Source organism: Cervus elaphus, chromosome 15, assembly GCF_910594005.1.
Source record: "Cervus elaphus chromosome 15, mCerEla1.1, whole genome shotgun sequence".
NCBI classification, from domain to species: domain Eukaryota; kingdom Metazoa; phylum Chordata; class Mammalia; order Artiodactyla; family Cervidae; genus Cervus; species Cervus elaphus.
In genome coordinates, this window is record NC_057829.1 from 9,984,636 (window position 1) to 10,009,020 (window position 24,385).

The 24,385-nt window shown below is 44.0% G+C and overlaps 1 protein-coding gene across 1 annotated transcript in view; it reads left to right on the forward strand.

The window, feature by feature from the left end:
- Positions 1-5,275: 5,275 nt before the first annotated feature.
- EGLN1 (egl-9 family hypoxia inducible factor 1) overlaps positions 5,276-24,385 on the forward strand; it is a 60,293-nt gene continuing 41,183 nt past the window's right edge. Inside the window, exon 1 of the mRNA XM_043926477.1 lies at positions 5,276-6,564. Within this exon, the coding sequence (XP_043782412.1) occupies positions 5,662-6,564 (903 nt within the window). The 5' untranslated portion in view covers positions 5,276-5,661. The remainder of the gene's footprint in view (positions 6,565-24,385) is intronic.

Here is a 24,385-nt window from a genome sequence, read left to right on the forward strand (position 1 = left end):
TTTGCAATAACACTGACGCAAGGGCATTATCCTGAGTGAAATGTCAGACAGAAGGACAAATACGGTATGATTCCACTTATATGTGATTTCTAAAAAACTAAAATAAAAATCTGACTCAGATACCAAGAAAAGATTAGTGGTTGCCAGAGGCAGTGGGTAGAGGGTAGGTGAAATGGCCCAAAGCTGTAAATTTTCAGTTACACATAAGTAAGTCTTGAAGCTCTAATGTACAGAATAGTGTCTATAGCTAACAATACTGTATTGCAGGTTTAAAAGTTGGTAAGAGAGTAGATCTTAAAAGCTTTCACCACAAGAAAAAAAAATTGTAGTTGTGTGAGATGATGACTGTTAGCTAAACTCACTGTGGTAATTGTTTCACAAAATATACACATATTAAATCATTATATTGTACACCTAAAATGAATACAATTGTTATATATCAATTATAACTCAAAAAATAAATTTAAATAAGAAGGTAAAATGGAGAGAATTCCCTGGCAGTCCAGTGGTTAGGACTCCACACTTTCACCACCATGGGCCTGAGTTCAACCCCTGGTCAGGGAAACAAGATCTCCCAAGCCACACGGTGCAGCCCTTTCCCCAAAATAAAAGGCAAGATAGGGGGACCACAAGAGTATAAAAATGTTGGTAATTGTTGAAGTTGATAATGATTGACCTAATTAGGACTGAGGTTGATTATACTATTAACTCTGTTTTGTTGTATGTTTACATTTTTCCACAAAAAATGTTACAGAAAAAATGGAGCTGTTTTTAACCTGGGATGGTGTAAGTTACTGATTGGGACTACATTAAAAGTTGGTTAAACATTAAGGTAATGTTTGTTAAGAGCAAAAAACACAACTCACAGTGTAACTACATTAACCCATTATATTTACTCATATTGTGTAAATAAGTAAGTGAATGAAAGTGAAATTCACTCAGTTGTGTCGAACTCTTTGTGACTCCCTTTGGAATTCTCCAGGCCAGAATACTGGAGTTGGTAGTCCTTCCCTTCTCTGGGAGATCTCCCCAACCCAGGGATTGAACTCAGGTCTCCTGCATTGCAGGCGAATTATAAATTATTATAATGAGCAATGGTTGTAAAGTTTCACATTATATTTCTTGAGATGGTTGATTATTAACTGGATTAGTGGGTAAGTTTTAAACCATTAGCTGATAAAGTGGGTGATAGATAAATTGTCCTGCACATACAGAAAGGCTATCTAAATATTTTATTTTCATAAGGAAACAAGTTCAGTGAACAGTAAAGCTGGTTCAACTACGTGGGAAAGCACATGGCTCATGTGTGCCCCTGGCAGAACCCCCAGTACAGGGAAGAGCAGGTGCTGTTTTCCAACAACACCTCCTTGTGTGTGTCCCGATACTATAGTTAGAAAATGGCTCAAATTTTTAGTTGCTTTTCCCAGAACTCAAACATCACTTTCCTGTTTATCTTGGTGGGATGCCTATATTATACTTGTGATTTTTCTGCTCTCTGTAACCTATTAAAACAAGATTGTCACAGTTGGGAAAACAAGAGGTCATTAGTTAACAATCAGATGTTTGATTTCTTGAGCAGAAAAGACACTCTTGTGCATTTTAAACATTTTTAAAGGAGAAATAGGACTAGTCCCTTCAAGATAAAGCCTGTTCCCTGGGTTTTCCTCAAGAGTCAACAGTCACTTTAAATTCATTTCCTCATTTAACTCTGTCCTTTGCATTTAACCTCAGCTCTGCCTTTTAGTTTTTTTTCGGAAGGCTCTTGTCAGTTCATAGAGGTTACTGCTGTATAGTTTCAGTAAACATTGCCAGAAGAACACAGGAAAACCAAAGAGGTGGACAGTGAGCTTTGGTCCAAGTTGGTCTGATATGGTGATGACAGCAGTTCTACTTTTTTAATTCTTTCTTTGATTTTTAGAACAGTTGATTTTGATTAGATCTGGGGGAAGGGAATGAGTTGTACTAATTCCTGGCTTGGGGAGACACAAGCTTTTGTTCTCCCTGAAGTATTAGGTAACACTCCTAGTGCTACTCGTCTCATTTGTCTTACTCCTTTCATTTTCTATAAATGGACATAAGAATAGTCCTCACCTCGTGATTATAAAGATTAAATGAGTTAATATTTGTAAAATGCTTAAAACAGAGATTTTGGCACAAAGTACCCTCTATAGGGTTTATAAGATAAATTCCTGCATGGCAGTGTAGATCTTCTCTATAATATTTGAATAAATGACAACAGCTACATTGTTAGGAGTTCTAGGATCTCCTTGGTGAACTGGTCATTCACTGGCTATTGCATGGTCAGCAGATGGTTTGGTGAAACTTCACTAATTTGGAATAAGTTTACAGATTATTAAACCTGAATAAGTGAAAACTCTGAAATCAGTGATCTTCGTTAAGTATTTGAAACATTTTATATTCGTTCTACTCATGGAAGCATTGAAAGTGTCACATTTGACTAAGTATCTTCAGCATATACATGCTTAGTTTGTGATTTTGTATACTTAATTGGAACAAAATGAAAGCTAATAAAGGTTTTGATATGGACAGCTATTAAGTAGATATCAGTGAAAAATATGGAAAAAAAAAAAGCATACAGAGATGTAAATACACTTCTTTGAATGCCATAGACCTAAATAGGAAGTTTCAAAGATATAGCTGGACTACTTTTAATATCTACAAAAAATTAAATTTAGAAGAATCAAAGTCTTTGTAGAATAACTGTATCTTAGTAAATGTGAGAATAGTTAAGAATCAGTTATCATTACTATGTAAAAGTAAGTCAAAGAAGTTTTAGATTTCACTTGTATTGAAATTACATTTTATTTTTATAATTCACATACATCAAAATGTTTTAAAAGCTAAATTTTAAAAGCCATTTTTAAGACTTCCTAAAGTAATCTATTTGAAATCTTGATTAGTGCAATGGGCAGGGCTCTGCTTAGTCGCAGTCCTCTCAGGCTCTTTGCGACCCCATGGACTGTAGCCTACCAGGCTCCTCTGTCCATAGGATTCCCCAGGCAAGAATACTGGAGTGGGTTGACATGCCCTCCTTCAGGGGATCTTTCCCACCTAGGGATCAAACCCAGGTTTCTCATATTGCAGGCAAATTCTTTACCATCTGAGCAATTCCTTTTTCTTTCTTCCTATCCCACCCTACCCGGTTCTCTGTCTTAGGGCATTTACTCTGAACTCCAGGTTGTCATTATTTGTTTACATTTCTGCTCCCTGCATTGAACCATATACCTCCTGAGTGTACACAGAGTGACTATTTCACTGGTGTGACACTTGACAGGCTGGTAGGCAGCATGCTCCTAGTACACTGCCAGGTTCCTCTGTCCATGGAAGTCTCCAGACAAGAACACTGAAGTGGGTAGCCATTCCCTTCTCCAGGGGCCCTTCCTGACCCAGGGATCGAACCTGGGTCTCCTGCATTACATGCAGATTCTTTACCACCTGAGCCACTAGGGAAGCTCAATACAGTGTTAAACAGTCTAATTAGTAATATATGAAACAATGACACTTTATTTAATAAAGCTCTGGGAAAAGTTGGATATACATCTGAGATAGATCCAAGTCTTGATTTTTTTACAGAGTTGGATTTTTAGTTTGGTTTGGAAATTGAAGCTGTGGACAAAATACTTACTTGAGTATTACAAAGGTCAAGCTAATTGGAATTACTGTCCTCTTTCACCAGATTGGATCCCCAATATACTGTTTACTTATATGGCAGAATTTAATGACAGTTTTAAGTTCTGTGTAGTTTATCAAGAGTTTTTGGATTCAGACCAGTTTTTCTAAAAATATTCTATAAAGTGAATAATTCCTTATAGTCTTCTGCTTTTAACCTCACACATTTCAGCTCTTGTGCTGTTAACTTCAAGGATTGCTGAAGTTACCAGCAGGCTATTCAAATGATACACAAGTCTAACACAGCATTTCCCACATTAGCATGTGCTCAAAAAACACTAAAAATCTAAATCACAGCCCTTTTTATTCTAAAAATAAATGACAGGCAGAAAGAAACACCCTTGGCTTATTTCTGGTAAGGTTTTTATGTTCTATAAAAGAAAGAATTGTATTCATCAGCATAGCACATATTTTAATAACAGATATTTTTGTTTAAGAAGTCGTAAATGTAGTAACGCTTATTTGCCACCCCTCCTGCCCCCGCCCCCATCCACTTTTCAGGAGTCGTTGCAGCAGTTTTGAGCTTAAGTGCCTGAATGTGGACACTGAAGTGAGCATTGAAGTGAAGTCGCTCAGTCATGTCCGACTCTTTGCGACCCCATGAACTGTAGTCCACCACGCTCCTCCGTCCACGGGATTTTCCAGGCAAAAGTACTGGAGTGGGTTGCCATTTCCTTCTCCAGAGGATCTTCCAGACCCAGGGATTGAACCCGGGTGTCCCACATTGTTGGCAGACGCTTTACCATCTGAGCCACCAGGGAAGTCCTAAAAGTGAGCATTGATTACCTTAATTAACTAGGTAGCCAAACATTTTTTCACGAGGTTTTAAACTCGGCAAGATTTCACAGGGCTTAAAAATGGTTTTTTTTTTTTTTTTTTTTTTTTTTTTTAAAAATCACACTTCAGTACGTTTAAAGTTGGCTCAAAATGGGCACAGGGGCTTGGGTTGACACCACACAATACTTATTTTTGCTTTTAACTATTTCAGGCCTTCTTGAAATACAATACACCTTGTTTTCGTGTAATGGAAAAAGGAGCCTTGGAATCTTGCAGAATCTGATTCCTGGATTCAGTTCCAGTTCTGCGTGACCTTGGGCAAGTTTCTTTACTTCTCTGAATTTCCGTTTCCTCCGACGCAAGGCGACGATGGCAACAGCCACCTTGCAACCTAGTCTGGAGCGCGCCTGGAACACACCCAGTTGGTCCCACACAAACAGCAGCCATATTAAGGCCGCCCAGCTCCGCGGCGACTCGGCGGCCGCGCTCTGCCCAGCAGGTGTAGGCACCGTGCGGGGCGCGGGTCCCGCTGCGGCGGCGCGGCCCCCACCCTTCCGCCGCTCGCGGGCCTGCCCCTCTGCGTCCCCGGCCCGCTCGGGGCGGGGTCGGCGGGGGCGGGGGGCGCCGGAGCCGGCTCGGAGGCGCGGCTGGCCGAGTGCGGGAGCGCGGAGGCGGCCCCGGCGCCGCCCCGGCCCAGGCGCGAACGCGCGGCGGCCGCCCCCTCGGCCCTCCCCTCGGCCTGCCCCGCCCCCCGCCTCGCGCGCCGCCCGCCCGGGTCGCCGCGGGGCCGTGGTGTACGTGCAGAGCGCGCAGAGCGAGTGGCGCCCGCACGCCCTGCGCTGCTCCGCGGGCCGGGCCCGGCCGCCCGGAACGCTGAGGCGGCGGCGGCCAAGGCGGCGGGTCTCGCGCGCCGGGCCCGCGTGCCCGAGCGGAGGGCGCCGTCCGCCGCGCAGGCCGCGCTCCCTCAGCCCGCGGCGGTGATGAGGCGCTGAGGCGGCGGCCGGCGCTGCGCGGCGCGACCGAAGGACGAGGACGCGGCCGGGCCGAGGGCGCGGGGCGCCGGTCTCCTGAGGCGAGGGGCGGCGGGCGCATGGCGCAGTGACGGCCCCTGCCGCTCCGCCCGCTCCCCGGCCCCAGGCTAGGCCGTCCGGCCGCCACCCCTCCTGCTCGGCCGCCGCCTCCACCGCCGCCGCCATGGCCAATGACAGCGGCGGGCCCGGCGGGCCGAGCCCGAGCGAGCGAGACCGGCAGTACTGCGAGCTGTGCGGGAAGATGGAGAACCTGCTGCGCTGTAGCCGCTGCCGCAGCTCCTTCTACTGCAGCAAGGAGCACCAGCGGCAGGACTGGAAGAAGCACAAGCTCGTGTGCCAGGTCGGCGAGAACGTTCCTGCCCCCGGCACGGGCCAAGCGCAGCAGCCGGGCCGCGCGCCGCCGCCCAGGGCCGCCGGAGTCAGGGAGGCCAGGAAGGCGGCGCCGCGCCGGGACCGAGCCGTCGAAGCCGCGGGCCCGCGGGCCTCCGGAGACGCGGCCAAGGCGAAGGCGAAGGCCAAGCCCACGGCCGACCCCGCGGCGGCCGCGTCCCCGCCCCGCGCGGCCCCCGGCGTTCAGGGTCGGATAGCGGCGGCCGCTGAGGCGGAGTCCGCGAAGGAGGAGCTGCTGGCCCGCCCGTCGCTGTACCAGGAGAAGGCGAACCTGTACCCGCCGAGTAACGCGCCGGGCGAGGGGCTGAGCCACGGCGGCCTGCGGCCCAACGGGCAGACGAAGCCGATGCCGGCACTGAAGCTGGCGCTGGAGTACATCGTGCCCTGCATGAACAAGCACGGCATCTGCGTGGTGGACGACTTCCTGGGCAAGGAGACCGGCCAGCAGATCGGCGACGAGGTGCGCGCCCTGCACGACACGGGCAAGTTCACGGACGGGCAGCTGGTCAGCCAGAAGAGCGACTCGTCCAAGGACATCCGAGGCGATAAGATCACCTGGATCGAGGGCAAGGAGCCCGGCTGCGAAACCATCGGGCTGCTCATGAACAACATGGACGACCTGATCCGCCACTGTAACGGGAAGCTGGGCAACTACAAAATCAATGGCCGGACGAAAGTAAGTGTGTGCTAGGGGTGGGCGCGGGGCGAGCAGCGCGGTTGCTGTGTGTGAAAGGGATTTCCTTCTTGTGCATCAACCCGTGGAGAAAACGGATATCATCCACCTACTCCCGGTGCACGCACTTTGTCTAATTGCATGGTCTTCTGGCTAAACTTAGGCTTCCCTTGAACGCTGCTGTTTTGTGTACACTGTTTTAGTCGCTTCAAACGTCGCTGGAGTTGCAGCCGCGCGATGGGGATTATCGGGGTGCAACCCAGAGCAAGTGCTGGGTTCTACCTCGGGCTGGTGTTTGCATCGGCTCTTAAAGTCCCCATGCGCTTTGAACCACTCATCAGACTCTGGCTTACACAGTCCAGGGTTGTGTGTTTAGTTAAGAATCTGCCAACTGACCAAGAAAAGGTACATCTAAAATAAGCATGTAGGCCAAAGACTCCTTGCATTCAGGAAGAGCTTTACTTCTCCCCTCCTCCTCTTAGAGCTCGCATCCATCTCCCTGTCCCTACTGTTTTGAAACCCATTACTAAACAGGAGAAGAAGTATTTCCGTTTTCAGACCTCTCTGTGTAGGTAGGTTACATTTTTAGCATAGGTTTCCTTTATTTGCTTTTGTTAGTATAATCCCTCTCTTGAAAAAGAACTGTTTAGCTTCCTGGAAAAAAATACGGAATTGGAGCAGGAGGGAGGGCTCTAACGTCTCAATTTGATGAAATCTCTTTGTTTTCTCTTTACAGTTGTAGATTTTCCCCTAACAGTTTCTTTCATTCCTACCTGGTCTAATCCCTCTTACCCCCTCAGTGCAGTAAATGATAAACTCTTTCCTTCTTTGTACTCTGTTTCCATTTGACTCCCCAGATCTTAGTCTGTCTTTTCTTTGTATCCAGTTCCACTCCCGGCCACTCTACTCCACTTTCTTCCACCATCCATCTCTGTCTGATATTGTGAGTTTGAGCAGATTGTTTAAAGAGGTCATCACACGTGGGTGTTTATACAGACACTGACTCTTCCCAGTAGTTCTTTTGTGTGTGTCACATCGTCTGTTTTGACAGTCGTTATGTGTGACTCAAGGCTGAGCATAGGCAATAAGGAAAGTTCTAAACATGAGAATTTGGTGAGAAAATACAATGTAAAGTCGAATTTATGAACTGCTGCTTCCTTACTGGATGAAGGCACATGTCTTAATATAGTCTCAAAAAAAAAGTTGAACGCTTACTTAACTTTAAGCTGGAAGGAAAAAGGGGCCTGATTAAACCTCACCTTTGGTCTTTAATGAAATTTTCATTTATATGCATGTATGTGTTTCAACTTTATTATGAACCAAATCTGAATATAGTCATGAACTCTAGAGCAGGAAAAGCTTGAAGGCATATTGATATAACAGTACAAAACTGACCAAAGTATGTATGTAGTTGGGACACAAGCTTAAGGTGAAGTCATGAAAAAGATAGTGTCCTAAATCTTCCTTGATCTGCTTTCCTTAGTTAATTTAGCTTTCCAAATTAAGCTAAATCCTCTTCTCTCCGATCTTCCTGTTTTTAACTGTCCTTCTCAGGGAAGGGATAGCAGTCAGCCCAGCTCTTACAAAAGTGTCTCCTAATGGGGAGGCTGTTAGAAAATAGCCACCCCCTTCCTCAGGAGTGCCTGTGGCTGAAGGGCCATTGAGGTTTTCAATCACCTGACTACACAGATCATGTGAAGGAAGGATGGATTTTAAACTCTTGAGATTTGATCTTACGCTTGCTTACCTTAATTTTAGGGACACAGTTTCAGGATCTGTGAATAGTCTCAGGGACTGCCTTTCATTGTACTTTTTGGATGAGAGAGATTTCGGTAATCTTGTTTGTGTGATTTTAAGCATTCCTAAAAGAAATTGAAGATGCTTGCTTTTAGGAATGGGAAGGCAGTCAAATGACCAGCCACCATATAATGAACAAACTCAGTGTGCTGTTACCAGATTAGGCTCAATACAGACATGGTCACAGTAATTTTAATCCTGTGAAGTAGGTAGTATTATTCTTCCTTTATGTTTGAGGATGTTTTAGCTCCTAGTTGGAGAAGACCTACCACTTAGGATAACGTAGCTGGGATTCACACTTAGGTCATTCAGACTTCAAGCCTGGTGCTTTTTCTACCATACTGGATATGGGGAGGATATTAAATGAGAAGATATAGGTTGCTTAGCACACTATTGGAACTAAAATTTGATATACATATTTTGTGAGAGCATTAGCCGTGTATGTGAATAATTGTAGTTATGTTAGGACTATATAAACAGTTTTATTAGGTGACTATACAGTGTTTATTTCAGGTAGTGACTAAAAAGCCAGTTAAATTTATCTGCCTCATCATGCTTATTTCAGTATATCTCTCTTTTTAAAAAAAATTCATTTTTGGCTGTGCTGAGTCTTCGTTGCTCTGCGGGCTTTCTCTGGTTGTGCCGAGCTGGGGCTACTCTCTAGTTTTCACTGCTATGAATTCTCTTGTTGCAGAGTACAGCCTCTGGGGTGCGTGGGCTTCAGCAGTTGTGGCCCACGGGCTTAGTTGCCCCATGGCATGTGGAATTTTTCCAGACCAGGGATCGAACCTGCATCCCCTGCATTGGCAGGCAGATTTTTAACCACTGTACCACCAGGGAAGTCTGTTCAGTATAACTCTTAAGAGAGGCATGATATGGGTGCTATATATTCAGACTGAATAACAACAACGTGATTGCAAGAAAGGGTCTTCAGTTAAGTATTTCATTATCCTTTACAACATTATGGTGACTCTGAAAGGTACTTGCCTTGAACATGTGGTATTTTTCTCAGATTTTCACAGCAACTCTGTAAAATAGTTAGGTTGTTGGTGTGTTCTACCTAGTTATAGATTAAAAAAGCGAGCCTCAGAAAAGTTAGGTCACTTGTTGGAAATCCTGCAGCACGTGTGTGTGAGTGAGACTCTCAGTCGTGTCTGACTCTGTGACCCCGTGGACCGCAGCTGGCCAGGCTCCTCTGTCCACGGGATTCTTCAGGCAGGAATACTGGAGTGGGTTGCCATTTCCTTCTAATCCTGCAGCATACCAGGACTTAAATTCAGGTTTTCTGACCAAGATTTGATGTTCTTCATTTACAGTATCTGTTCTGTATGGTCTTTGTATATGTCAGGACCTGCTAATGAGATGATGTATAATTTATAATTGGCTGTGGCTCATTTGGTATTTTTTTCAACTTCTCCCAAGTTTCTGCTTCCGGTATGCTTCTCTGGCCACTGTTTGTCCAGCTACTTTAAAAGAGGAACTGTAAGGGAAGGATGAAAAAAATAGAGGAGCATGAAGAAGAAAAACAGGAACGTGATTGTGGTCACTGAGCTCCAGTTTCCACTTTGTCTGGTCCTTTTTTGGGATTTTCTTCCTTTCTGCTCTTAAACTGCCCTTTAATCGTTTATGCTTTTTCACACCCTTTCTTCCGTCAAGAAGGCTTGCCGTGGTGTCCAAGAGGAGGGAATCATGGCCTGCTGATGTGAAGAGTAACGTTGTGTGGAAAATCATAGGTGCTTTAACTTAGAGTAAGAATAGCGGAAGAGGGGTAGAGGAAGAATACAGAGGAACGCAGGTCCTGGGGAAGTAAGGGACTGTTCAGTAGGAGCTTCTTAACCACTCTGAAGGAAAGCATTTGCCTTAAAAATAAAACTGCTAGGATCATATACGTAGTTTTCGAGTTTTGTCTAAAGCTTACTCTAAGGAGTAATAAAATAAGACCAATAAGCAGCAGATTGTATTCCTGAGATTTTTCACCAGTCCCACAGTTAATTGGGCAGCTCTAGCTGATTATGGCTTTTAGAGCAAAGAACCGGATAAGGAAAGACCTGATCCTTTATCATCACTACCACAGAGATGTGGTGTCAGTCCTCTTAGATGCTACAAAGAAAACCAAACAAAACTGTCTCTCAATTCACTTCTGCCATTTTCTCTATACTCTTGGCTCCCAGGATGTACAAGTTGAAGCAGCTTGTTTAATGTTTTAATAGCTATATCATAGTTCAAGTTCAAAGTCAATTATTCTGTATTCAGAAAGGCTGAAAACATTACAACTTAAGTAATAACAGTTTTGCATAGTATTTTGTTGTTTTAAAAGAGATGCAGGTGGACTGAAAGAGTAGTCTTTTTTGAAATTTTAGTTATTTATTTCTGGCTGTGCTAGATCTTCATTGCTGTGCAGTCTCTTCTCGCTGCGGCGAGCGGGGGCTACTCTCTAGTTGTGATACCCCAGCTTCTCATTGCGGGGGCTTCTCTTGTTGCAGAGCACATGCTCTGGGTGCACTGGCTTCAGGCTCAGTAGTTGGACTCCTGGCTCTAGAGCATAGATCTAGTAGCTGTGGCACATGGGCTCAGTTGCTCCGAGGCATGTGACGTCCTCCTGGGTCAGGGATCAAGGTCTCCTGCATCAGCAGGCAGATTCTTTACCACTGAGCCACCAGGGAAGACCCTGAAAGAATAGTCTTTGTAGATTGTGACAGACAAGTTCAACTTTGTAGAAAATACATTTTGTATGGTGAATTAGTTCATATATGGGGTAGTTTCTTTAATTCTAAAGGAGTTTTATTTTAAATTGACAGATTGTTATTTAAATGTGTATAACTCTTCCTTTATTTCCTATCTAACAAGCGTCAGAAGTGTCCTGAAACACCTTAGGCACACAGGAGGAGGCTGTCTGAACTCAGAAGGATGGTGGACCTGGTGCTGTGATGAGACCTGGGGTGGATCCTGGATCTCCCAGTGTTTCTGTGTCCTTGAGACAGTGGCTTAATCTTTCTGAGCCTCAGTTACTCCATTTGGAAAGTGGTGTTAAGTGATGCCTGCCTTTTCTGTCTCTCAGGCTTCCTGTGAGGAGTGTGTATAATCATGCGTGTAAAAGCACTTTTTAAATTGTGAAGCACTATGCAAAACTGTCGTTAACTTTTCTCATTTAAAATTTTCTGATTTCTTTCTTTAAAAGAGTTCTGTGCTTTTCTTGTCTTTCCCTCTTTTTTCTTTTTTTTGTCTTTCCCTCTTTAATAAGCTGGAGGAAAAAAAGAGTAAGAATGATCACCCATTTTTGACTTCCCCCTACACACACACACTTTTTTTTTAAAGAGAAGAAATAAGTCCCAGAGAGGTTAAGTGACTTGTTCAAGGTCAGAGGGCTGGTGAGTGACAACACTGACTTTTGACTTACTTCATTCGTATATCTGCAACCTGATGCCGCGTCTCCTATAGAAGTTAACTCTTCCCACTTAACTAATTTTGGCGTGTTGTGTGCCATTTTTGAGGCTATGCTTGAACATTTATGACTTCCTTCTCCCTTTTATTCCCATCACTCTGCAGTTTGTTTGGCTTATCTGATATTCTAGTTAAAATTTTCCTCCTCTCTCTAATTCCTCCCTGGCTACCCTAGGTGTTCTTTATTCACCTTTTGTTTTTGCTCTGCTGTTAAAGCCATTTTCCATGAAGCAGGCCTGCTGTCTCTTACTTCCTTAGTTGGAACTGTCTTCCTGCTCTGTTTCTGATTTATGTGTTCATTCTCTGCTTTCCTTTCCCCCTTTTCCCCTATCAGGCATGAAATCTGTCTTTGTTCATCTTCTAGCATGTTTTCTGAAGCCTGAGCCTTCCCAGTATGCCTTTGGATTGATGGTATCAGCTTAGTTGTTTTTATTTAATTTTTCTCTTCAGGCTTTTAAAGCAACACCCACTGTTTCAGTCTGCCTTTCATTTGCACACATTCCTGGACAGTGTTTCATAGATGCACTTTAATGCTATATTTGTGTTCTACCTCCCTTTCCACTTTGCCCTTGTTTCTGCACTTGAAAACACTGTTTGTGACTACAAGATGGCCCTCAGATCATATTGAACCATATTTATAGCTTGTCTTTGACTCTTTCTGTTCCAGCTAAAGACTTTCCAGTCTAAAAAACAAAACAAAGAAACAATTAAAAAAAAAAACAACAACTGACAAATGATTAACCGAAGTCTTCTCTTACAATGGTTTGTTTCATACCATATTTCTTAATCCAAACTCTGAATTGTTCTGCCTTCTTTATTGGAATGTTTTGTATTTCAATTATCACATTTTTTCAGAACCAAGTCAGAGTTTTATTTCTTTATAAAAAAAAGAAAAAAATGTCCTTATTTCTTTTTGGCTGTGCTGGGCCTTTGTTCTTGCCCCCCGGCTTTCTCTAGCTGTGATGAGCAGGGGCTCTTCTTAGTTGTGGTGCATGGGCTTCTCACTGATGGTTTCTCTTGTGGAGCAGTGAGCAGACACGGGGCAGTGAGCACACGAGGCAGTGCACACACGGGGCAGTGAGTGCACACATGGGGCAGTGAGCAGACACGGGGCAGTGCACACACGGGGCAGTGAGCGCGCGCACGGGGCAGTGAGCACACGGGTAGTGAGCGCGTGCACGGGGCAGTGAGCGCACACGGGGCAGTGAGCGCGCGCACGGGGCAGTGAGCGCACGGACGGGGCAGTGAGCGCGCGCACGGGGCAGTGAGCGCGCACGGGGCAGTGAGCGCGCACGGGGCAGTGAGCGCGCGCACGGGGCAGTGAGCGCGCGCACGGGGCAGTGAGCGCACACGGGGCAGTGAGCGCGCACGGGGCAGTGAGCGCGCACGGGGCAGTGAGCACACGGGTAGTGAGCGCGTGCACGGGGCAGTGAGCGCACACGGGGCAGTGAGCGCACACGGGGCAGTGAGCGCGCACGGGGCAGTGAGCGCACGGACGGGGCAGTGAGCGCACACGGGGCAGTGAGCGCGCGCACGGGGCAGTGAGCGCGCGCACGGGGCAGTGAGCACACACGGGGCAGTGAGCACACACGGGGCAGTGAGCGCGCGCACGGGGCAGTGAGCGCACACGGGGCAGTGAGCGCACACACGGGGCAGTGAGCGCACACGGGGCAGTGAGCACACGGGGCAGTGAGCGCACACGGGGCAGTGCGAGCGCGCACGGGGCAGTGAGCGCACGGACGGGGCAGTGAGCGCGCGCACGGGGCAGTGAGCACACACGGGGCAGTGAGCGCGCGCACGGGGCAGTGAGCGCGCGCACGGGGCAGTGAGCGCGCGCACGGGGCAGTGAGCGCGCGCACGGGGCAGTGCGCACACACGGGGCAGTGAGCGCGCGCACGGGGCAGTGAGCGCGCGCACGGGGCAGTGAGCGCACACGGGGCAGTGAGCGCACACGGGGCAGTGAGCGCACACGGGGCAGTGAGCGCGCGCACGGGGCAGTGAGCGCACGGACGGGGCAGTGAGCGCGCGCACGGGGCAGTGAGCGCGCGCACGGGGCAGTGCGCACACACGGGGCAGTGAGCACACACGGGGCAGTGAGCGCGCGCACGGGGCAGTGAGCGCACGGACGGGGCAGTGAGCGCACACGGGGCAGTGAGCACACACGGGGCAGTGAGCACACACGGGGCAGTGAGCGCGCGCACGGGGCAGTGAGCGCACACGGGGCAGTGAGCGCACACACGGGGCAGTGAGCGCACACGGGGCAGTGAGCACACGGGGCAGTGAGCGCACACGGGGCAGTGCGAGCGCGCACGGGGCAGTGAGCGCACGGACGGGGCAGTGAGCGCGCGCACGGGGCAGTGAGCACACACGGGGCAGTGAGCGCGCGCACGGGGCAGTGAGCGCGCGCACGGGGCAGTGCGCACACACGGGGCAGTGAGCACACACGGGGCAGTGAGCGCGCGCACGGGGCAGTGAGCGCACGGACGGGGCAGTGAGCGCACACGGGGCAGTGAGCACACACGGGGCAGTGAGCACACACGGGGCAGTGAGCGCGCGCACGGGGCAGTGAGCGCACACGGGGCAGTGAGCGCACACACGGGGCAGTGAGCGCACACGGGGCAGTGAGCACACGGGGCAGTGAGCGCACACGGGGCAGTGCGAGCGCGCACGGGGCAGTGAGCGCACGGACGGGGCAGTGAGCGCACACGGGGCAGTGAGCACACGGGGCAGTGAGCGCACACGGGGCAGTGAGCACACGGGGCAGTGAGCGCACATGGGGCAGTGCGAGCGCGCACGGGGCAGTGAGCACACACGGCTCTGGAGAGTGTGCTCAGTAGTGGTGCAAAGGCTTCATTGCTCCGCAGCATGTGGGATCTTCCCAGATCAGGAATTGAACCTGTGTCCCCTGCATTGGCAGGTCGATTCTTAACCACTAGACTCCTAGGGAAGCCCCACAGTTGTATTTCTGAAGAGCTTGGATTGTATCCGTACCCTCTGTCTGTTTGCTCATAGAAATCACTATAAAATTTTCTTAGGTTTGGATTTTCCGTTTTCTTTAGTTGGTGTCCCAAATCTAGTTTCTTTTCCAAAGCAAAATACATGTACTCTTGGCTCCTTCTTCTCATATTCTCTGAGTCCTGTTTTTATAATCTTTTATTTGCTTGTTGATTCACCAAATAATATGAAGTGAGTACTTTCTATGTACAGGAGCTATCCTCAGGGCTAGGAGTACCTGAACAACGGGAACAAAAATGCCCCTAATCTCATGGAGCGTAAATTCCACTTGAGGTGTGGGGTGGGGAGAGTGAGTTAATAAAGAGATGTATAAGTAAGTACATGATATGTTAGATGGTAAATATTAAGACAAAAAATTGACAGAGTGATGGTCAAGGAGGGTATTCTTTTACATAGGATTGGTTAAATAATGTATTTACAAAAGATTCGAATGAGGTGAAGGGCTGGGTTCTAGGGAAACATGGGAGAAGAACATTCCAAGTAAAGGCATTAAATAGCCAGAACAGTGCCCCTGACGTGGAACGTGCTCGGTGTGTTGAGAAAACAGTGAGGAGAAGGTCACTGCGGTCGCAGCGGAGGGAGAGACTGAGAGCATGACAGACGTGGTCAGCGAACAGGGGCCGGGAAACAGGGTCATCTCATGGGGTATTTCGACCGTAAGCCCTGGCGAGAGCCCTGGGTTCTGTCCTGGGTGCTGTGGGAGGCCCCTGGAGAGTGTGTTCTGGAAGGTCTTGGGGGCTGCTGTGTGAGAGTGCACGGGAGGCGGCAAGGGTGGAAGCAGGGGAACCGGGAAGGAAGCTCTTGGAACAGCCTTGGCTTTATAGGCGGTGGCTTACCTTAAGGTAGTAGCTGCAGAGCTGCAGAGAATTCGTTGAATTCTGGGTTTATTTTGAAAGTAGAGTCAGTGAGATTTGTTGATGGATTAGATAGAGGAATGAGAGAAAGGAAGGAGTTGAGAACGCTTCCAGGTTTTGCCTTGAGCAATTGGAAGGAAATAATTGCTGTTTTATCTTGCTCTGACTCTCCTGCGTTTCTCCTCCTGCCCCACTTTTTAAGCTTCCATTTATAGCAGAAATTGTTGACACTTATTTCGCAGCCAAAGCCAGAAGAAAAAAGTTCCATGCTCTACTTTTCCACATTCCTTCGAGCTGGCCGTGCTCACTGCTCCTGCTGCTGACCTCCCAGTGCCATCCTTCCCTTTACAGAGGCTTTCTGGCGTCTTCGCACCGCGCGCTCCACGCGCCCGCCCTGGGGCTGCTGTGGGATCCCTGCAGGACATCTTGAGGCACTTCTGGTGCTGTCTACGAGTAGGGCTGTGCTCACTCAAGATGGCTTGTAGATACAAATCCACGTGAAAAGAATTACACGGATTCTGAAATTTAGGGAAACATTGGAGAAAATTGGATGGTTCAACGTGACAGACAAGGATAAGTTTAAATTAAACTTCAGAATAAAATTAGGAACAGAACATCTTCATTTAAACCTGCTGTTGGAAGTAAAGCCACTGTAGAAAATTGAGGAAGAATGACCATAAAATATCAAAAATAATTCCTGATATATTGGTGCAAACAACTATTTTCTGCCTTTTTGCTTTCCTTCTCACTCCTCATTACATCTGTGAGTTCTTTGACTGGTTTATGCTCCCACAATTCTACATCCTTTTACATCTAGCTTAAGTCCCATTCCCCATCCCCATATCTCCCTCAATTCTGAACCTCCAGTGATTCGCTTTTCTCAAAAACTTTATATATCTTGTATTCCTGAAGTATCTTCTCCAGAAAGTTCTAAGGACAAGGAACTGTTTTATACTCTTCTGTCTTACACGAGACGGAAAACCTTTCATTGTTCTTGTTATTTATTATTCATATGTTAACACTCAGTAAATTGCCCTCAACCAGTACCTTTCTCCTCCACTGCCCCTCTTTCCATGTCATCTAACTACAGTAAGACTTTTTGGAAGTCTATGAGCATTTTCATCCTATTGTGGTCAACTCTCCTTTCTATGCTTACTATGCTATTTCTAGTCCGTATTTTCCAGATAAAAATATCCTGGCCAACGTGACCTGTACTATTTTTAACTGCAAGTACTGGGAGAAAGTTCTGAAAGTGAAATGAAGTTTTAGCCACTGTGGTAGAACCCTACACATCCATGAATCTCATGGGGAAAGGCATGTACATCTTTCCTCCTTCAACCCGCAGTGAGAATCCCCAGGGAACATGTGTCACTTTAGAACAAGCTACATAGCAGACACGACGCTGAAAGTGACCTCTCACACACTCCTCTTGAAGCTTGTGCCTAGCAAGCTGACACAAAGCTCATCATCATATGTATACCATGGGATTGATGTGTAAAATAAGTTTTTGAAGAGAAAAATTATCATAGTTTTGATTTGGTTTTAGTATTTGGTAATTTATTCAGAATTTCAGATCACAGTAAAGGAGGTTTAAAAGTTATATTTAACAAGAGAAGGCATGAGTTAAACAAGATGAGAAATATTTCTTTATGATGAGAAAATCTTTGGCTTTAACCACATGCACGTATTTAGTCAGCTTCGGGGAGAAAGTTGATTTGCTTGTGTTAAAGGAGGTAGTGCACATGGTAGAAACTGCAGTACAAAGGTCATTTGAGTTTGGTCCTGAGGTGCGTTCATGCATGCACTCATACATGTGTGTGTGCATTCATACATGCACTCATACATGTGTGTGTGCATTCATACATGCCTTGTGCATTCATACGTGCACTCATAAATGCTTGTGTGCATTCATACATGCACTCATACATGCGTGCGTGCATTCATACATGCGTGTGTGCATTCATACATGCCTGTGTGCATTCATACATGCATTCTTATTATGCTTAAAAAGAATTTCACTTTCCAGTTGTTCTTAACTTTGGTACTTAAAATGTATTTTCATTCTCTGAGAACAATTTTTTGGGTGGAAGAAAGTAGCCTGAAGATGTAATATTTACCAAAGATAATACATGTGCAAAGAATGGGCATAGTTTTAGATCAGAGTATTTGGAATCAAACCTCTAAAAGAAAACTTTGGCTAAAAATCATGTACGGTAATAAAATAGCACCCTCTCCAGTAGTTTACAGGTTTGTTTTTTTTTCCGCCAAGATAATTACATACATTTGTTCATGGCTTTGTTTTGTATCTGGACCCCTTTAGAAATCTAGTGGTAGCCATGCACCTGCCTACTCTAAAAATAAACATACATGCCTGTTTTGCTTACACAGAGCAAATCCATAGATCCTACAGTGAGAATCTCTGTTTTAAGACGAGTTCTAAAGAACAAACCATTTTTAAGCATTTCATGTCTGGTTATGGTTGATTCAGTTGCTCTTGTTGCTCCATGTCCACAGAACTGTGCTTTGAATCCTCCCCCCCACTCCATGATAATAGGCAATTTAAGTTATGGAGACTTAGATAAAGGATATATATTATAACTTAAATCTAGTGGTGTATATGTACAGACTTCTGAAAGATATTTACCTTGTACTGTCTGGCTGTAAAACAGAACAGAGTTAACTGGTGTGTACCAGGATGGAAACCATGACCTCAGCGAGAATGCCTTCCCAGAGGACATAGCTCCACAAGCATGTCTGCTAGGTTATCCTTGCTTTAGAATTCTGGATGTGCAGTTTTGGCATCAAAGACTGAGGCTATTACCAAGAAATAACACTGGATTATGATTCTTTCTCTTCTTCTTTCCCTTTACACTTTACACTGTCTTGTTTCCTACTCCCACTGAATATGTTTATGTATATTTCACTTTTTTTTACTTGTAACTGACATGTCAGTAAGATTAAATCTGAATTTTTTAAAAAATAGAAACTAAAAAAAAAAAAAAAGGAAACCGTGGTAGTAATAGAGCACCAGGGCTGGGAGTGGGGAGCAGTACCCTTATAACAAAAATGAAACTAGCACTCATATTGGTTGGTTTTGTTTTTATTAAAAATAGTTCCTGTAACTGTTAGATTTGAAGGATCTCTTGATAGTTTTGGTAGAAAATATTTTAAAAATGTGTGAGAATAATTTGTCCATCTTGTTTTCAGAAACTGTGCTTTGGTGTTGCATAATAACTGTGAGGTTGGTCTCCGATGTAAAGATTCTTGCAGGTGTCTAGGGGCAGGGGTGATTGCTGATAGAAGCCAGGAATGGGACTCAGACCTGCTCGCAAGGCAGTGCTTGTCATTGGGCTCTGAGCCCTGAAGAAGTCACTCAGCACCCTTCCCAGCCTCTTTGTCTCTGAAATGGGAATAATGCTGACCTGATTAACAGGAGAAATGTTGGATCATTGGGGATTGTAAGAAGCTTTTTAAAAGGTGACTGACTTTTCCACTCTCCGCAGTGCATTTTCGATCACTGAGCCTTGGTCTTGGCTATCCTCAGCTCTACACCTTTGATCCCATTCATTGTGTTCGTACACCTTTCTTGTTCATTTGCTCAGTCGTGTCTGATTCTTTGCGACCATGGACTGTAGCACACCAGGCTTCCCTGTCCTTCACCATCTCCCCAAGCTTGCTCAGGCTCATTTCCATTGAGTCGGTGATGCCATCCAACCATCTCGTCCTGTGTTGTCCCCTTCTCCTGCCTTCAATCTTTCCCAGCATCAGGGTCTTTTCTAATGGGTCGGCTCTTCAAATCAGGTGGCCAAAGTATTGGGGCTTCAGTTTCAGCATCAGTCCTTCCAGTGAATGTTCAGGGTTGATTTCCTCTAGGATTGACTGGTTTGATTTCTTTGCTGTCCAAGGGACTTAGCATCATCTTAACATCACACATTCAAATTCAGTTTTAGATTAAGAATTCTTAACTTGCTTTTAATGGGATTCATGCGTGCCTGCTAAGTCACTTCAGTCGTGTCCGACTCTGTGTGACCCTATGGTCTCTAGCCTGCCAAGCCTCTCTGTCCCTGGGATTCTTCAGGCAAGAGCACTGGAGTGGGTTGCCTTGCCCTCCTCCAGGGGATCTTCCCTCCCCAGGGATCAAACTCTTACGTCTCCTGCATTGGCAGAAGGGTTCTTTACCATTAGCGTCACCTGGGACGCCCTTTTAATGGGATACCAGAACCATATTTTTAGTTAAAAGGAATCTGTTGTTGCTTAGGCAGTTGGCTCATAGCCTTGGCATTGTGAAAACAGACTGGTCAGTTGATAAGGGCACCTTGAACTGAATTTCAAAAGTTGTGTTACATCATGGGTAATGAAATAACTCAGTCTGAGGGACACCTGGATCAAAGGCGTCCATCTTTCTCCCCATGTTCTCCCCTTTAGCAGAATGAAGTCAAATAGCAATAGATATTTTATTTATAACTGAATCATTTAAGGTGCATATAAAAAATTGAAACCTTTAGATGTTAGTTTTAGAGATAGTCATGCATACAAATGAGCTAGTACCTATAAAGTGATTGGATCATATCTCACACAAAGAAATTTATACTTATTTTATAGTTATTATTGATATAAACATAGGTTAGATGATTTTGTAATTTGTTGATAGTGTTTATCTTATTTGCCATATAGGCTATGGGGCTTTTAAAACAATCTGAGAAAGTAATTCTTCCTTCCCTAAAATAATGAGGGGGTTATTGGAGTGAGCTATTTTTCAGTCATGCTTTATGTCTTCTTTACCCTTAGGAATATTATTTTTTGGCTATTATCATTTTGTAGAATTACTTTGGTGTCTGCGCTGTTGAACTTGACTCATAATAATTGTGCTTCTAGTGAAAAATGCATTTTAAGAAGCTCGTGTTATCCTTGATTTAAGAAATTGTGTATATTTTTCACATTTTTTCCTAAAATTGATCATTTTTAACAGTTGAAACATGAAGCCAGTAAGATATGAACTTACTTACATATCGTAGGAAATAACTTTTTTGTATTGACACTAGACAAAATTGTTTACAAATAAAATAAAGCTTATTTGAAATAAAGAATTGAGAGGAGAGTGAAGTTAAATTGCGTATGTCCATAGCTGTACTTTTTTTTTTTAAAGAAATATATGCTATCTAGATATAGAAGAGTAATTTCTTTGAATTTTATAGTACTTTTTATACTTTAATATATTTAGATTAAATACTTGGTAATTTTGTGCTTGCTATCTTTTCAGTTTGGAAATTGCTATATATCTTAACTGTAAAGATCTTACATGTGAAAGAAAGATTGCTGCTTTATTTGTGACTTTATATGTTGTCTGATGATAAAAATAATGCAGTGCTTCAAAATATATGAAGGCAAAACTAATAGAATAGAAAGGGACAATAGATAAAAATTATAGGTGGAGATTTCAATACTTTGTTCTAGTAATTGTTAGAACCAAGCAAATAGATTGTCAGCAAGCATGTATAAAAGATTTGAACACTGTCAGCCAGCTTGACCTAATTGACATCTGTTGAACACTCCTCAAAATTACAGAATAAAATACTTGCTTTGTAAGCACACATGGGGAATAGACCCTGTAATGAGCCATTAAATAGGTCTCAGTGGACCTGAAAGGACTGAAATCATTTAGAGTTAAGTTAGAAGAGAAGACGAATTAAGTTAGAAGTGAATAGGAAGAAATATTGCAAATCTCATATATGTGGAAATTGAAAAACATATTCCTAAAAAATGTATAAGTCAAAGAAGTAATAGCTATGGAGGTCAATGGGCAGGAATAAGAATCTAGAAGTAGACTCACATTGAAAACATCAGTTGATTTTTTTTGTTGTTCACAAAAACACTAAACAGGTAGTATTTTTTTTTTAATAAATGGTTTTGGAATAGGTGGATATCTATATGGAAAGAGTAAACATGACCTTTACCTCAGTTCGTACACAAAGAATTAAGTCAGAGTGGATCATTGACCTTAATGTAAGACATTTTTAAAAGAAAATAAGAGAAAATCTTTATGACCTTGAGATAGGCAAATTTCTTAAGGCAAAAAAAAAGATGAACCATAAAAGAAAAAAACTGACAAATTGAACTTAAAACATTAAAGCAGTTTGCTTATTGAAAAACACCATTAAAAAAAAAGACAAGCCCTTTTAGAAGAAAAGGGTTTTATATAATATGTTTTATATATATAAAACATATCTGACATAAAACAATAATGTGTTTTATATTTATAAAACATATTTGACAAAAACTTTTATCTGTAATATTGGAAGCTTTCATTAAACTCAATAACAAGGAGGGAAACAGCCCAACAGAAAAATAGGCCAAAGATTTGAAGCGATAATCCACAAAAGAAAATATGTGAATGACCTAGTACGTGAAAAGATTCTCAACATCATTGGTTATTAGGGAAATGAAAATTAAAGCCCAGTGAAAAAGCATCATACATACACTATAAAATGGCTAAAATTTAGAATACTGACAATACCACCTTTTGGCAAGGGTATGAACCAGCTGGAATGCTTATACACTGATCATTCATTCATCACTTGTAGGGATGCAGAGTGGTATGGCCACTTTGGGCAACAGGTCAGCCACTGCCCCAAAAGTTAATACATACAGACTCATCATATGACCCTAACTAAGTATCTAAGGATTTCACTTCTAAGTATCTCCTAAGAGAAATAAAAACATATCCAAAGACATGAGTAGTATTCATTATCATTAAAAATAGGAAACAACCCAAAATGTTCATTGTCTGGTGACTAGATAAATAAAATGTACATCATACAGTGGGATACTCTTCAGGCATAAAATGAACTACTCTTTTATGCAACAACATGGATGAATCTCAGAAGCGTTGTGCTCAGTGAAAGATTGTACCATAAATTATTTAGCTCCTTGTGATCAAAGTTTGGGTTATTTCTAATTTTTTGCTATGACAAATAATTCTGCATCAGATATTCTTAAAGGGGAACCTTGTGCATTGTAGTAATGTTTTTATAAGAAAAATTTCTAGAAGTAGTAATAGAATTTCTGAGTTGAAGATTTTTATTTACTTACATTGCCAACATTTACTTAATGCTTATTTTGTACCACACACTATTATAAATACTCCTTCTACCCAAATTTTCTTGTTAATTTTTACAATAACTGTATGAAGTATAGGTACTATTATTTTCCTTATTTTGCAGTTGAGGAAACTGAGGCACAGATTAAGAAAAAAAAAGTGCCAAGTCACACAGCTAGAGATTTACAGAGCCAGGGCACAAAGTGGGATGGTCTGACTCCAGAACCTGACCTCCTACATAAGACATGTGAAGTAGTTTTCTATTTTATGCATGTTTTAGGAGAATTGTATTTACTTTTTAGGTTTCCTACTTGAACTTCCACTATGCATTACAGAAATTTCTTAATTTTAAAACACTGGGGATAAGGCAAGCCTTTCTTTTTCCTTAACGGAATAATTTCAGAAATGCACTATTGGAATGTTGTTTAACATAGACAAAGTCATATTCACAAAAAATACCAATTGTTCACTTCAAGGAACACTGTTTTGATAGTATACAAACACAGCATACAATTCTTTGGGCAGGTTAGTTTTTTCATGTAGATCACAAAAGATATTCGTCAAGTAGTAAAATTAACCTTTACATAGATTGTTGTTCAGTTGTATAGTCGTGTCCAACTCTTTGTGACCCTCTGGACTGGAGCACGCCAGGCCTTCCTGTATCTCACCATGGGGAGGCCTGGTGTGCTTCATTTTCAAATAGGCCATATATGCAGAAGATGTAGTTCCTTTAAGTGTGTAAACTTTGCATTGGAATCATGTTAATGTCAGCTGCTGCTGCAAAGTCACTTCAGTCGTGTCCGACTCTGTGTGACCCCATAGACAGCAGCCCACCAGGCTCCGCCGTCACTGGGATTCTCCAGGCAAGAACACTGGAATGGGTTGCCATTTCCTTTTCCAATGCATGAAAGTGAAAAGTGAAAGTGAAGTCGTTCAGTCGTATCCGACTCCTAGCGACCCCATGGACTGCAGCCCACCAGGCTCCTCCATCCATAGGATTTTCCAGGCAAGAGCACTGGAGTGGGTTGCCATTGCCTTCTCCGTTAATGTCAGCAACCCACTATAAATCTTCTGAATCAGACATTTTGAATCCTATGTGAAGGCCAGACAACTTCTTAAAACTGAATAGAGTTTCTAGTTCATTTTTGTGTCTGAGAAAACGTATATAAGGTATATTCTTAACCGGTAGGAGAGATTAAAAAAAATGTGACATCTCATATTTCAGAAAACCAAAGGACATTTATTAACTATTCTAAATACCTCTTAACAACCAATAAGTTGGCAAAGAAAAGAAATCTTTTGTTAATGAAAGCAGCTGGTTTACATTTTTTTGATTATATTAATCCCACAAGTTAATGTTCTCTCATCTTTTTTCTCCCAGGGCTTTTACAAGTAGGTGATACATCCGCTTTCACTTGGTTATCCCTTATTTATTCCTTAACCTACTTGTAACATGACGTGTGCTATCAAGTGATGTTCTGAAAGGAAGGAATATTTTTAAGTTATTACTCCCCTATTACATGAGGACCTGTCCTTTGCTCTCTCCTGCCTTTTTTCCCCTCTGTTACTCTGCAGCACTTGACTGGAGGGAGTGTGATATAACTGGAGAAGAACGTAGGGT